Below are 15712 nucleotides of genomic sequence, written 5' to 3' on the forward strand. Positions count from 1 at the left end.
CATAGTCCCTGAGCACAGGAGTGCTCAAGAGTGCAAGTCCCCAGGTAGAACTGGCTGAGATGGGATGAGTAAGATTTCTTTCTGTTTATTCTAGTTAATACAGTGGTTAAGGTAATATTAATGAAAGATGTGTAAAGCTGAAGAATTTCTTTTAATCTTGAAAAGTAGCCAAGAAAGGTCATGAAGCAAAATGGGTGTGTAATCCTCCTTCCCATCTTGCTAACTTTTGGAAAGCTCTGTGACTGTTGGGCCTAAGTGTTCTAAGTACTGTCATTTATTCTTGTTTCCATTTTTTTAGCCATTTAAAAAAGAAAATGCCCCATAGGAAATATTTTTTAATTGAATTATAATTTGTTTTTACGTATGCTGTAGTTTACTTATTACTTAGACACTGCTGATTTATGATTGATGCAGAATTAATGATTGTATTTCATATTTATTAATGTGATTTACATGTTTCCATTGTAATTATGACAGAAGTAGTAACAAAAGGTATGTTATATTGCAATTATAAAATTAATTGCTTATGGAATACTTCCCTCTTCAAATCTGTATTAAAAACATACTTGCATATTAAACACTTGATAGTTTAATTACAAAAATCTGTGAAACAAAATTGGATACTGCATTTGAACCAAGAAACATTAAAATCTCATAAAAGCAGTTATAAGTACTTACGACTGAAACTAAAAAATTGATGAAAAATCTGTGAGAATAATTTTAAATCTTGTTCAACTAGCAATAAGAGCATTTATTATTCATGAAAATTAATTGTTTCAGTGAAAAAAAAAGAATTAGGTATTACTTTGTATCTAAGTATCATGAGTAAAATCTCCTATTGGGGTGAATCACTAATATAGTTGCTGAAATGGTCTTTTTCTCCTTCCCCCCTCCTCCTCTTCCCACTTCTTTTCCAAACATGCAGAATGATCGAATTGTTTGGAATACAAGTGGACAAACCTCTCACAATGAGGTAAGGTGCTGGTGCCATTTGTTTGTCTCTTGTATGTTTTATATAAATAGTTCATATACTAACATATCGAATATCACAGAAATGTCTGTGTCTGTCTTTCTTGGCCTGTGGTTTATTGTCATCTGAAGGATTTACTAGGATATAAAAATATACTTTCTGATAAACTTGAGTTATGTAGTTTAGTATAAAATTTTTTTACATTTTGTTCATTCTGCCACACACATCTGAAAGAGGGTAGATTTAGATCACACATCAGCATATTAGGAAGACATTCTTCACTGTGAGGGTAGTGAGACACTGGAAGAGGTTTCCCAGAGAAGCTGTGGCTGCCCCATCCCTCCCATCCCTGTCAGTGTTCAAAGCCGGGTTGGACGGGGCTTTGAGCAACCTGGTCTAGTGGAAGGTTTTCCAGCTTGTGGCAGGGGAGTTGGACTAGGTGATCTTAAAGGTCCTTTCCAACCCAAACCATTCTGTAATTTTCTTTTTTTGACTCTTCCTTGTTCCACAAGAGTTTCTAGTGATTTAAATGCAATTTCTTTGTGCACATTTGTGTCATGTCCTTGATTAGTTCTCAGACAGGAGTTGATTTTATTGATCCTATCACTTTCATGGCACAAATCAGAGCAGAAGGTTGAAAAGGGAAACTGTAGGGAGCTCTTTATGGAGATTTTTACCTTTGTATTTTCTGTGCAGAAATAGGTCTTCTCCCTCTACACTGTGTCTAAGCATCTTGCAAATTCATGAGTACCCAGCCACCTTCCACCAGTCTTGGTGATGGGGCTCCTGAAGATCCTAGCTCCTTGAGGGTTCACTTTTTAAATAATAAATCGTTTTTTAAATAGATTCCCATTATGGAGTTTGGTGAAAGAACCTTTTCTATGTTGCCATTGGTGGTATGATGATCATACCTCACCTTCTCCTGTATGCTGCTATTCCATTCTTCCTGCTGCGGTTCTTAGCCTAGTTCAGGGTCAAGGGTGATCCTGCTCTGAGTGTATGCTTAACTTCCTCTTCTCTGCTTTTTAGGCAGAAATTCAGTGTTGCATGGAAAATACCATGCAGAATGGTAATTAATTCTGTGAAAGAAACAAATGTATCTAAGGATAAACATGTCTTTACTTTGTTTTTCTAAATGTGCTATGCCACAAAAATGTAAGTTTGATGGAACCAAGTGATTACATGGGAGAAAACTGGGAAATAATTGAGCTTATTATTTCCAGCAAAGGAATAGGACACAATAGAAAGGGGAGATTATTGTAGGTTTGAGGCTATATTGTGAATAATTATAGCATGCAGAATTGTTTACGTTTGCATTTTGTATTGTTATTTGTGCTGAGATATTCTGGATGTTACTCTTACTTAGATTTCTGTTCTTGAATTGCACAGAACAAGGATAAAAGTCCAACAGTGTCTCCTACTACAAACACCACAATCCCTTTTGGCTTGAAGCCACGATCAGGTAATGTGGGCAAGAAAATCAATTTGTGTGTACTTTTTTTATATGTGTGTGTGTATATACACGTATATACACACACACACGTATCTGTGTTATTAATAGATGTTTATCTTTTTCCCTTAAGAAGGCAGTGATGGAATATTTTCTGTAGAACAGTTAGAAGATAATTAGAACATTTTAAGGTTATAGGTTTGAATCAAGATTGAATTTGTAACATGTATTTGGTGCGTTATATATGGATCAGTTAGGTGTTGGACAAAATTATTAAGTATGTATGTTTAAAAATGTGTATATGGAAATACACGTATTTATACATATATACATATATATCATCTGTGCTGACATACTGACTGAAATATGGTCTTTTGCTTAATTGGTATGTAGTGATACAGTTTAGATTTTGTTGAATAATACATGTGAGTAACTAGATTTATTTGGAAAACACTTATGCGTTGCTCTGAAAATTGCTCATTGCAGTGAGTCTTTCAGTAGTTTCTGCTTGCGTAAGGATCAAGCATCATAGGAAGATTAAATGTTTACTTTAGCCAGCAGCTGGGTTTAATGAATTTGCAATGCACTAAATCTGCATAACCATCAATCTTTTAACAAGCAGCTGTTTAATAAAAGAAAACCCAACTGAACAACAAACCACCACCAACAGAAATACAGATGTATTTAAGGGCTTGGATAACAGCTTCCTCTAAAAACAGGATTAGCTACAGGATTAAACTCAGTTTTTATCTTATCCGCGCTGAGGTAGTCAGTATTGTTAAGTCATCTCATATCACCTCTAAAGAATAACTGCAGGTTTTCAGTATGTTTCAGCATCCTAACACTGTAATTCTGGTTTCTTGCATTCACCACAAATGCTTTTAATCAAATGCTGGTAATTTACAATTACATTACATTACAAGCTTGTAGTTTCCTTAACAAAATGTCTTGGCAATAATGGCAGCAGTTTCACATTAGAACGTTTAAGAAACTGTACCCATAGATTTTTTCAATTTTTTTATACGTTTTAAAAAGCAAAGAAAATGATTTTGAACCAACATTGTTTCATGAAGAGAATATTTTAAATTTCTCATATAGTTGTGACATACAGTTTGACAGATCTGTTCAGTTGCACTTCTGAGTTTGTTGGACTGTTAAACTCTGGCTCTCTTCTTTTATGCTTTAGAGATATATTTCATGAAGTATTTCAGGATTTTGAAAAAATGAAACATTGAGTAATATTGCACAGTCCAGTGGCAACATTGTAATAACACTGTTAGAAGAAAGATGTGTGAAGGCAAGCGGGCCTGTGCCATGTTGCTGCTTTCAAGGGATGTAGCCCGTGTTTTGCTGAACTGCCAGTAAATCTGCATCCAGAGACTTTTGAAGCAGCATTGTGGGAGAGAATGCAAGAATGTGACTTCTTGCTCAAGTGTTGTTTCAATGTATGCTCTCAAATCTTGGTATATCGGTGCACCAAGATGTCCTGTACTTAATGACTATAACAGGTCAGGGTAGTATAGCCTAGTGAATCTGTTTTTAGAGGATTTTTAAGAAGACCAGATTGCAATGGTTGCAGTCCTTTGCAACAAATCCTTCAAGCCACATGATGGAAGACCAAATGTGCACAGCTCCTACAATTCTTCCTCTGACTATATTGCAGCTGTGTATTGTCTCATTGAATACTAAAGTCAGTTGGTTATAGTCTGTTAATTTTCTGCATTGTACCAATTCACATTCATATATTTGAATTGTTTTGAGTATGCCAATGCTATAGCCTCTTCTGGTCAAGCTGTGGGTTGCAAAAACTTGATAATCTGAGTTTATTTTCCTCTCCATATCATACACTACACAGTCAGGAAGCTAGAGGCATTACTGCACAATCTTTTGCTTCATCCCATCCAATTTTAGTCATGTTATTTTAAAGTTATACACTGGTTAAAGTTGGAATTTAGGTCCAACTTTAGGTAAAAAGACTGTGTACTATCTGTGTAGCACAATGCAACAAAATGAAACTTTGCAAAGGAGTAGTGAAGCTACATTTTGTTTCCCCTCCTGCTCCCATCCTAGAATAACTCTAAAAGTAGTACTAAAATTATTTTTGCTGACACCTAAGAATAATTTACAGATAGAAGTAGTACATGACTGAAAATAATGACATTTGTGAATCCTGCATGTTTTTTCCATTAAAGAACATAAGCTTGCCATGTCTCTAGTTTCTTCACTGTATTTCCTTTAAAACTTTGTGTTTTGTGTGAGTTTAAGCCATCTTACAACTGTCTGAATTTGTACATGTTAATTATATACTGCTTTATTGCCCTAGAGCTGAGCTGATCTAGAGGTTCAGCAATTTGGTGATCTGGGAAAGTTTTTCAGCTCAGTTTGTAGTTTATTTCATTAGCTGTTTTCATTTAAGTTCTTTGTGGCCCTAAGGGAAACCTTCAAACTCATTGAAAATGAGTTTTATCTGTTTAGCTTAATTAGATCTTACATTTGAACTACTTTCTTCTATAGGTCTTTCAAATCTGAGTGCAAGATTAAAAGAGCATCATTGTAACTAAAATGTGAACAACATGCTCTGTGGAAAAAATAGTGGCAAATTTTCAATGAAAATACATGCAACCGTACCTTTCTGAAATTTGAGAGTTTATTTTCACTGCATTTATTTTCCTCTATTGTAAATGAATATTGCTTTCTGTTTGACACCAGTCCCTTTCCCCTTCATCATTTCATAATGATTTATGTCTCTTGGAAAGGTGAAAGTAAACTGTTCTAGACTGGTAAGGATTCCAGTTTTTTGAAGTACCCACAGAAATGGAAGCGCTTCCAGAGGATAAACCACAGTGACTTAAACATCTGTGTTTTAGTACATACTGTGTTAGTACATACTGATATGTGTTCAGGACTGACGATCCTTTTATTCTTGCATATTAAAGCTAGGTAAAACATCAGGAAAATTCATATCTGATGGCTGACATGGTACCTAAAGAAAATGTTCTGAAAAGTAATGACTGTGCTTTGACTTTTGAGAGATTCTTTCCAAGGGTCAGATGTTGACATGGAAGGGAAAAACAGACAGGAGTTCTTACTTTTTTCAGACTATTTCCTCCTGTATTTTAAATACTTTCATAGAGTTGGGCTTCTCAAAGTCACGTTAATTTTGAAAACCTTAAAAAAAATACTGTTGAAATGAACGAATAATTACAAGGTCTTTTAGAACCGTAGTTTTGCCTTTGGGAAGTGCTTTTTCTCTCTGAAAAGGAATCACTCAAAATAGTTAATAAATTTAAAGTCTTTGTGCTTGATTTGTTAATTGATTAAAATGCTTGTAATGGTGCTAATTGTTGAAACTGAGTATTGCAAAAATTCTTGCCACGGAATCCTTAATGTGTCAGACCTTCAGGCCTGAACACCTACTAATAAATCTTTCAGTACTCAAAAATATTTTTTGCCTTTGTTCTGGCCATTTTGAGGTCTCTGTAACAAAGGAGTAGTGAAGCCGCATATTGTTTCTTCTCCTGCTCCCACCCTAGAATTACTCTAAAAGTAGTACTAAAATTATTTTTGCTAACACCTAAGAATAACAAGGTAAGAGCAACACAGACAAAACAAACAAAAAATTACACCTTCAGAGACTAAAAGAAGCATTGACAAAACTCAGAAATCATGAAGCAGTTCCTACTGTGAAGCGAAAAGTTCCCTTGCAACTGTTTACTTAGCATAATCTTACTTACGAATCCAGCGTCTTCATTTTTGGTAACTTGTAGATTTGAAGCATAATGTTAGTGTCAGTGGACTTGTTTGCCTGACTGTCTTTCAAGTTGGCTGGAACACATAATGATCATTAGAACTTGACAGTATTTTTCCCTCTTTTGAGTGCTAACCAGAGTTTTTCTAATCTCTGAGTATTTATTTCTTCCATTTGTTTTCTTCCCTAACTGCATTATCCGTGTACTTTGGAAAATAATGAGAATCCTAGCTGCCACCATAATTAAAGACTGTTTTATCATTTGCCATAAATCTGTATTCTGTTACCCAGTGTTGAGTCTGCTTAGAGTTGACTCTCAGGTTCAGCTAATCTGATGTCCTAGAACCAGTACACTGGCTTTGAAAAAAGGCATGGCAAAAGAGAGTGAGCTCTTGAACAGCTGAATTTGAAGAGAAGTTTAAGGTGAAGTTTTATACAACACTATCTGAATTATCATGTTAATACAGATTGTAGAATTGTGGGAAGGAGAAAGTCTGTGTGATTAAGTTCTTCATGATTATTAATTTGGAATGGTATAAAATAGGGACTTTTTGTGCTTACTGAAACTTTACCTTGGATTTTCTTCTAATATTAAATGTTTAGCTGCTTTCTGATCTTCACAATAATTTTAAATTGATTTAGGTTTATGGTTTAGCATTTAGAGTAGGGGTAGTTCATAATCTCTAGTTTTATTTGAGGAGCATGAATGTTGCTTGTGTGTGGTATTCAGTAGATGAAACATGGAAATATATGTAGGAAACCAAGAAGTGAGAAAGTTCATAATTTTGTGGCAGAATTGGTAATAAATGTTGTGTTCAGATATGGGAAAAGTTCATTAAGGACTGACATCATTGTGAAGGGCAAAGGAAGAGATTCTTAAATTGTATCAGAAAATAGTAAACCAGTGGGAAGCTTTGAAAGATAAAGAGAAGGACGAAGAGAAGCAAAGGAGGTGGTCAGTGTCCAGTTCTGAAACACTGTAGAATGGAGGTTTAAAGGAAACTTGGGCAGAAATCCTTTCCACAATCAAGACAGGAGACAGGACTGCTGAGCAGGTGTGGGAGGAAGGAATAAAAATGTCCACTGAAGGATTTGAGGATTAAAAAAGAGCTATTGTTGCGACTATTTGAAGGGGAAAAGGCAGAATGGATGGAGAATAGGGAATGTATTGTTATACAAGTTTAGCTCTGCAGTGAGTTGGTGGGTGGTCATGAACTGTAGGCATTACATGTGCTTACAGTCATCTTGATGAATAGTCTCCAGACTCTGTTGCAGCTTCTGTGGAAATGTACAATTTTGCATGCATTTGGGAGCCCAGTTGGATCATTACTGGATTAGTGTGTGAAAGAAGACTGTCCACCATGCAGGTTTGCCAAGGCTTGTGGTGCAGACTCAGGATCACCCTTTGGAGGTGCTTGTCCCTGAAAGTCTGTAAAAGTTGTGGACCACCAGAAATTTCCTAGGGTGCTGGGCTCTTGTAGGTTTGGACTTACTGCTGTGGGATTCAGCAAGAAATAATAATAGTGCTGCATGTACTATAAAGTGAATTATAATAAAAGGAAAACATGTGTAGTACATGTACGTACAGAACATATTTCAACAGAATGAGAATCCGAGGGCTAATGTAGATGCTACTTACCAAAATTGCTAGAGAGCTGTGATGTGATAATATTTTCATACGGATGTGTTATTTTTCTTTGGGGGAGGAAGTCTTCTTCCTGTGTAGTTACAAAAAATACCAAAATTCTTATTCTCTGAACTTTTAGTTGCTGAAACTTCACAGCTGATATATTCACCTTCTGAATCACAGAGTCAAGGTATTTGTCAGGCTATGTTGTAAAATCTATGGGTACATTTTCTTAACACTTGGTTGTAAACAAGTTGTGTGAAGTGCTATGGTTACAATGATCTTGCTGAGCTTAACAGCCTTAACTGCACATATAATGTATGATTTGCAAGTACTAACATATAACTTCTCGTTCTTTTTATTCTGCACCATCTTTCATTCTTTTCTCAAAAATTATGCATTTTATATTAATCACCTTTGAATTACATCTTTGTCATTACCATACAATTCTAATGCCATACGAAATGCTGCTGCCCTCTTTTATCCCCACTCCGGTCCATGGTTGGACTGGCTATCACCCCCCTCCAGCAGACCCATCCCTCAGTCTTCCTCCTATCTCCTTCAACACACTTACACAGGCACAAACATGGGACAACTTTAGCTACAGTATCCCATCTGAAGGAGACAGTGACAATGGTAGGTGTTCCATATGTAATTTACTTAATTTTGTGGTTTTTGGAAACCTGAATAAATGGCAAATGCCCTATGTGGCTAAGGATTAAGGACTATTCTTGAGGGGATGTCTGTAAGACTACATACCTCAAAGGATGCACGTTGATTTACGGCAGAATGTGTAGTGTCAAAAGTAAATGAATGAAGTGTCACTGCTTTCAAGTCCAGCAAAACAGCTTTTCCCATGATGTCCACTCCAAGAAGTATTTCCAATATAGGTTTATTTACTTGCTTTAATTTCAAGGGTTTATAAAAGTTGTACTCAAACAGCAAATATTTCTGATACCAGTTTTCTGCCTTTTTGCTTTTGGGGTTTTTTTAAATTTATTATTTTTTGATAGATACCTACTATTGATGAAAATATCCTGCTCCCATCTGCCGTTATTAATGCAGGTGCATAACTAACTTAATTAGAAAAGACATTCACGAAGAAACAAAGCTGAAACAATCAGCTAAGCAAAAATGGTGATTTCTGTCCAACAGAAATCTGTGCATAGTGAAGGCCAGGTGTGTTAGTGGATGTTATTACTCCTGCTTTTGTTTTGTTTTTCTGTAGAGCATAAGATTATTGTCATTATTCAGTTGCCATTGAATCATGGCACCATATGCAAAACTGGGTCTCTTTGTGCTAGGAGGGTCTTGTACTGCGTATAGTAAGTAGATGGAAGAACCAGAACCTAGACAATTAAACTGTTTATAAATATTTGATAGGCAGGTGTATTTATTTTTTTTAAATAGGGCCATTGTTCTTCCAGTTGCCCTAAATTAGAAGGGTGTTTAGATATTTGAAGGCTGTGAAACTGTAAAGAGCATCAGATTGAAACCAAAACCACAAGTCTTGGATGATAAATGCCAACATTTAGACTACCCATATTCTTAGTTCAGTTCAGTAGTTGATAGTACTTGTTATTGCCACAGTGTTCTTGATTATAAAACTATAAAAGACAGCATATGTGAGGAATCAGCTCCATAGAGTATGGAATATAAGAATTGTGATAACAATAAGCTGAAAAACTGAATTTAGTTAATGATGTTATGAAGCTCACTTGACATTTTGCTGATGAATATTTTAACAGGGAAAGCTAGAGGTACTTCTATCAGTGTACAATTTGATCTGTGTTAATTTAGATTTGTTACTGTTTTACTCTTCTAAATGAAACAAGCTGTACAGACTAGTGTGTGCTTGTGCACTTGAAATGGATAGATGTCTTCATGTCATTCAAACCTTAAGCCAAATGCAAATAATAGTCTTTATTACCTTGGGCTGTTACAACAGAAAACTGCTTTTAATCAGGCTCCCGGCCTTTCTGTTTAGAGTTTGTTACCTGAGGCTGTTTGTTATCTAAGGTGTATCTTCCTGTGGCAGGAAGTAAAATGGAACAGAGACCCTTCTCTGGCACTGAGGCTAATTGGCCCAGAGTGATTCAAATCCGTACCTAAGCACTCTCATGTTCCAAAACAGGATAGGTGCATTTAAGCTACCTTTGGAGAATGTCTGTTGCCTGTACTATTCCTTGAGCTATTCCTAGACATTGCATAGAAGAGAGGTGGGTTTGCACCAGCCAAGACTGTACCAGGAAGCAAGCAACAACATTTAGCAGTACCTATGTGTGTAGGCCAGTTCTGAGTATCCATGTACTAGCCCTGTGTAGCCTCAGATAAGTAGCCTAAGGATATGTAAGGAGTTTGTTGCCTTAAGTTCCTTTTTTAGTAAATAAGGGGAAGAACTAGTGCCTGTTGGCTGAACTGCCATAGGTAGTGTCTGTCTGTACCTTTGGCTCAAGAAGTAGCTTAGATTATTAATTTTGATACTTAACCAACCTGTGTACAGCTGGGTGAGATTCCTGGTGACCAGCCTTGTCTGAGTTTTCAGAGTATTTTTCAGGCAGAAACTTTGTCCTAGGTGTCAGATGGCACAGTTTTGTATGTTGACCCTGACCTGATTTGGGGACTTCATTAACAGTGTACTTTTTGTCAGAATATAGATATATCCTTCTACCAAGTGTTCAGTGTTTTATTTTGTTAGATCTATTGAGGGCAGATTTTTAAAATTCAGCCCACATCAAAACCAAAATAAAATTACTGATGTGTCACAGTTTTTAATGAAATATCAGAATTACTGTGATTACACCTATGTGTAACTTTCTTACAGTCAAGTGTAAGTAATCTGGTTTTACTCCTCTAGTAGGTGCTATTGGCAATTCATACACTTTCAGTTCTCTGATGTGCCTTTTAGGAAGCAAAAGGCTCCTCTTTTCTATCCTGTTACTTATTGACCCATAAATTACTCTCTCTTTTTTTAATGGCCTTAAGTTAGCAAAATCCAGACTGAGCAGTAGCTGTATTTAAAAACAGAGGTTTCCAGGCTTTGTACTTTCCACCCCACTAATTGGTACTTAGGGTTTCATAGCACATTCAGGAGAGAGATGGAAAAGTAAATAATGCAAAACACTTCTTTCTTTTAAGCAGTATCATTTTCCACAATAATCAGGTTGGCCTATAATTTGATTGGCAAACAGGTGCCAGTTGCATTCTGTGCATCCATCATCTTGTTCTCCCAAACCATTCAAAACAGTCATTGATCACATAAAAAGGAAACATAGAGGTGCATATATGCAGAGATTTCATGTAATTATTTCAAGGAACTGTATGTGGGCAAAGTGATACAGTCGACAAGATTGGTGGGAGGGACTACTGTGGAGAGTTTGTGCAATGCTATGTTTGCAATACAACTTTTTAATGTGGATAGACTTATTCAGTGGCCAAGCCTGCCTACATTAGTTTTTGTTTGGTGGGTGGGGTTGGTTTTAGTTGAGGTTTTTTTTTTTTTTTAGTATAACCTTATCTAGTAAGCAGTTTGTCCTGTGTAGGAAGATGCTTGTTACACAATTCAGCAGCTTGTAGGAGAGGGCTCTACGTAGAAGAAGAGGTGTTCCTGCCATGTTAGATACAAAGTTTTGTAGAGATCAGAATCTCTAAGGGAGAGATGTCGGTGCTTAATTATCTGACAAAACTTATTTGTTGAGGTTAGGATTTGGTTGGAAAATTATCCACTCCATTGGTGGTACAGGAAGCCATTGAGAGCAATATCCAGAAAATATCCATTTGTGATTGTAATCCAAGATCAGATTTTTCTGTCCTGAGTTTTTGCTGGGGGCAGTTCTTAAGGATTTTGATTCATTTAGAAATGAATAAATCAAAGTGTTTGTTTTTACACTAAAATCTGTCTTTTTTTTTTAAATCATAGTGTTCTTAAGACCACAAAGAAATTTGGAATCAATAGACCCACAATTTACAATTCGAAGGAAAATGGAACAGATGAGAGAAGAGAGAGAGCTTGTGGAACAGCTACGTGAGGTACGTGAGTGTTGGTAGAATCAATTTGTGTTAATGGAATGTATTTTTAATTTTTTGATGGGAAAGTTGTCTAAGTATGAGAATATTAAAAAGGTTAAATGATACCACATTCCTTCTGCAGTAGGAGATGCAGGAATTAGATGAGACAGACTTCATAAGGAGAAGAAAATGGTAGTATCAGTAATAAACTGCACTAGGAGGTAGTTCTTCTGAGCGTAGTCTAGCCAGCAGCATCAATGCAGCTTTTTACATTCCTTTTAAGAGTTACCACAAGTATGTAGCAAGTCCCCAAGTAACTGTTCCTAAAAATAATGTCCTCAAAATTACTGCCTTGGTAATTAGTTTAGGTAATCCTTACAGTGAAAAGTATCACAAGGTTATTCACCATGATCATGGGGACTTAATAAGATCTCTCTACACTCTATTAGTATTAGTTATTACCAGTAACACTGATTTAATGTGTTACTGATCTTCAGCATTGCGTCCTGAATTGAAAGTTCTGTTGTCTCTTGTGAGAAGCTTCATTACAAGTCAAGGACTGGTGACAGAAGCTAGACAGATTTTTTGAATTAATAAAGTTTACTCTGGTATTCTGGGTCCTACAGTGAGAGAAGTAACCTCGAGACCATCTTACTATGTACTGTACAAGAAAATAGCCCAGAACATACAAGTTATTAAGTTCATACTTAATGAATAAATGTACCTGTTAGTATATTTTGCTTTTGAAATGTTTCATGGTGTGTTAAACCGCAGTGAGACTCCACAGAACCTGCAGCCTTAACCAAGTGGGCACTAAACAAGAAGGAACAGCTATTACAGTACTTGGGTTCCTTATTCAGGAATCAAAATGCAGTTGCCTTCAGTGCAACCTCTTCAAGTGAGCTGCATATTGTGAAGACATTGGGGTTTCTTCCATACATTTCCCTCTTTTCTTTAGAATGGTGTGTTTTTACAGACATTGCTTCACTTCATACAACTTTTTGCTTCAGATACATACTTACTTTTCGTCCCTTTGATTTTTCATATATCCGTGGTCAATTCAGACACCTGTTGTCTTGAGACTGATTTGCCACTTACACTTGAGCAACAGTCTAGCAAGAAATACTGGTTGATTTTTGTCACTTAAAGGATAAACATTCATGGTTTTAACATGCGAAGTGGAACAAATTGGCTGCTGCTGTAGTGTGGATGATTTCTGAAAAAGAGAGCAGTTCTTCAGTGGTGACAATATCAAAAGAGAATTGATCCACTTCTTAAAGTCTTCAATTTTAATTAAGTGTAGTCTCAGACCATGAACTCTAACAGGAAATGCACTGAACTAGTGTTGAAGGTATGCTGTGCTCACTAAAAAAAAGAGAAAAAGGTGCACCCTGATCAATACTATGTAGTCTCCCAACAAGCCAATCAGTGAGAAGGAATTTTTAATTCATTAATTTATACCTATTTGTAACACATTTGGAAAAAAGTCTCAAAATGTATTCACTCTGCACATCTCATATACCAAAAATGTTATGTAATCTACAAATTAATCCAAGGTGTAAACAAAACATTGTATTAGTGTACATGATTCACTCTCCTGTTTGGCCCTTGTGAGACCGTACATGTGAGTACTTGACTGGGAAAATACAATGAAACCCCAGAGTGAGTTCAGTGGAGGTTACTTCATTGTAAGGGTGCACAAGTAAAGGATGTATGAGGAAGAAGGTAAGAGCTGAAATTCTTCAGCTTGGAAAAGAGAGTGCTTAGAATATCATATGACTGTCTTCAGTTGCCTCACAGGTAGTAATAGAGAGAATCAAGTCAGGCTTTTCAAAGATGCACAGTCAAAGAACGAGAGGTAGTGGCAGAAATTACAGAGAAATAAATTGCAAGTAGCTGTAAGGAGAAAATTCTTTACAATAAGGTTGGTGAAACACATAAGGTTGCCAGGAGGTGATGTAGGATCTCCTTCCTTGCAGATATCCAGAGCTTAACTATCCAAACCTCTGATGTCAATTCAAATTTGTTAGACCGGGTTACCTTCAGAAATGCCTTTTGACCTACACTCTCCTTTGATTCTAAAGAGAAGAATCTATTTTTGTCTAAAATAGCCAGCATAGATTGAGGTAATGTATTAATAGAGAATACTGACATTAAGGAAGTTCAACTAGGAATAAGAAATATGTATTTTAAAATAATGGAAGTAATTATCTTCTGAAAGTTAAACTAAGAGTTATCTCTAAGTATAGTGTTGGAATGGTTCAATATTAGAGCACAATGTAGGAAACTCATCATACATAACAACCTTCTTACAGGTTTTTTTCCTGGAATATTTTTAGAGTATTTTATTTTGCAATATCAAATTCTTTTGAGTGAGACTTCAGTTTTGCTTAACAAGTACCCAGAATTTCTCTTTTAAATCTGAATGTTTTGCCTTACCTTACCTGTATTTCTAATCTCTCTAATGCTTCCTAAGTAATTTTTAGACTTCTAGGAAAAGATTGCTGTTTACTCTCTGCTTGTACAGGGCTTAACACAGTGTAGTTCTGATTCAAAGTGCTGATGATAAAGAAAATTTGAGATAGATGAGTAGAAGACTTGGGGAATGGTGAAAGGAAAGAGCCACATGTAGCTCAATCACATGGCTAATTGCGTGCTTATATATTTTTATATGTGTGTATAAAAATAAACGCGTATTATGAAAGCAGTGTTTGAAATCTTCAATTCTTTTAAAGCCATTTACATAATTCAGTGACAAACATACGGTAGCGGAGGTTGGGGTTTGTTTTTTAAAAAATTAGTTATATAAAGGAAGTATGTTTCTCAGTGAACCAAAACCCCAAAATTGGCTGTCTACGGCATATGAGAAGATGAGGATATATATTCCCTTTCTTTTTTCCCCTTCATTCATTTCTGTATTAAAGTGTGCTTGTGTTCTTCATTTGCAGAACATTGAAACAAGACTAAAGATTTGTCTGCCTGAAGACCTGGGGTCTGCTCTGATGGATGGTGTAGTTCTCTGCCATTTAGTAAATCATGTTCGTCCTCGGTCTGTAGCAAGTATTCATGTACCTTCACCAGCAGTAGTAAGTTAGATGTTTCTTGTTGTGTTCGGGCGGGGAGGGAGAGAGGAAATGTTTAAAAATTACTGTTTTATTTCCAAATTATATTTGGTTATAGAAACCAGGTTGCTGTTCAGTGAATGTTCTTTGCTGTTAGGGGCAACATATATCTACTATATAGATAGATTGATAAATACATATATACACACACATACTATATATAGTGTGTGTGTATACATACACATCTATAAGTGAATAAAATTATTCTGCCTCTTTCTGATTTATCAACAGATCAGATTTTGTTTTGATAAGGGCCATTTTGTTCAGTACAGTATGGAATTCTGTGATTGCAAGGTTTTTATCTGGGAGACCCTTTTTAAAAGGAAATTAGCCCTTTGTTTGTAAATTGAAAAAATATGAGGTTAACTTCATTAATACTTGGCTTGGCAGGTGTCGCATTACTAGAGTACCTACAGAACTTATTAGCATGTTTTTCCTATTGGGTTAAATGTAGAAATTATTCCTTTTACCTCCAAACAGAACGGAATAGAAAAATGCCCTGTAGTGATTTAATATTGGCTTGCCAAACCTATGGACCTGATTGTTTCATGATACAAGTGCTTTGATGTAATCTATGTGTGTTCGTTTCTCAAAACTTAATTTTCTTAGTGTTTTCTCTGTTTATTGATGTCTTTTTCTTGAACATATCATTGTTCCAGATTTCTGATGCCAGTCTGGTTCTGAAGAGGTTTTGTATGCTTTTAGACTATCCACCTTTTTTTTTTTTTTTTTTTTAATGTACACGTTGGTAAAAATTTGCCATTTGAAGCCTGATACTCGTTTTGTA

General features: G+C 35.9%; 1 protein-coding gene across 1 annotated transcript in view; it reads left to right on the top strand.

The window, feature by feature from the left end:
• LRCH1 (leucine-rich repeats and calponin homology (CH) domain containing 1) overlaps positions 1-15712 on the top strand; it is a 58302-nt gene that overhangs the window by 24866 nt on the left and 17724 nt on the right. The window contains exons 15-18 of the mRNA XM_010015133.1: positions 2360-2432; positions 8327-8431; positions 11715-11824; positions 14752-14889. Of these exons, the coding sequence (XP_010013435.1) occupies positions 2360-2432; positions 8327-8431; positions 11715-11824; positions 14752-14889 (426 nt within the window). The remainder of the gene's footprint in view (positions 1-2359; positions 2433-8326; positions 8432-11714; positions 11825-14751; positions 14890-15712) is intronic.

Source organism: Nestor notabilis, unplaced genomic scaffold (genome assembly GCF_000696875.1).
Source record: "Nestor notabilis isolate BGI_N333 unplaced genomic scaffold, ASM69687v1 scaffold5675, whole genome shotgun sequence".
Lineage (NCBI taxonomy): Eukaryota > Metazoa > Chordata > Aves > Psittaciformes > Psittacidae > Nestor > Nestor notabilis.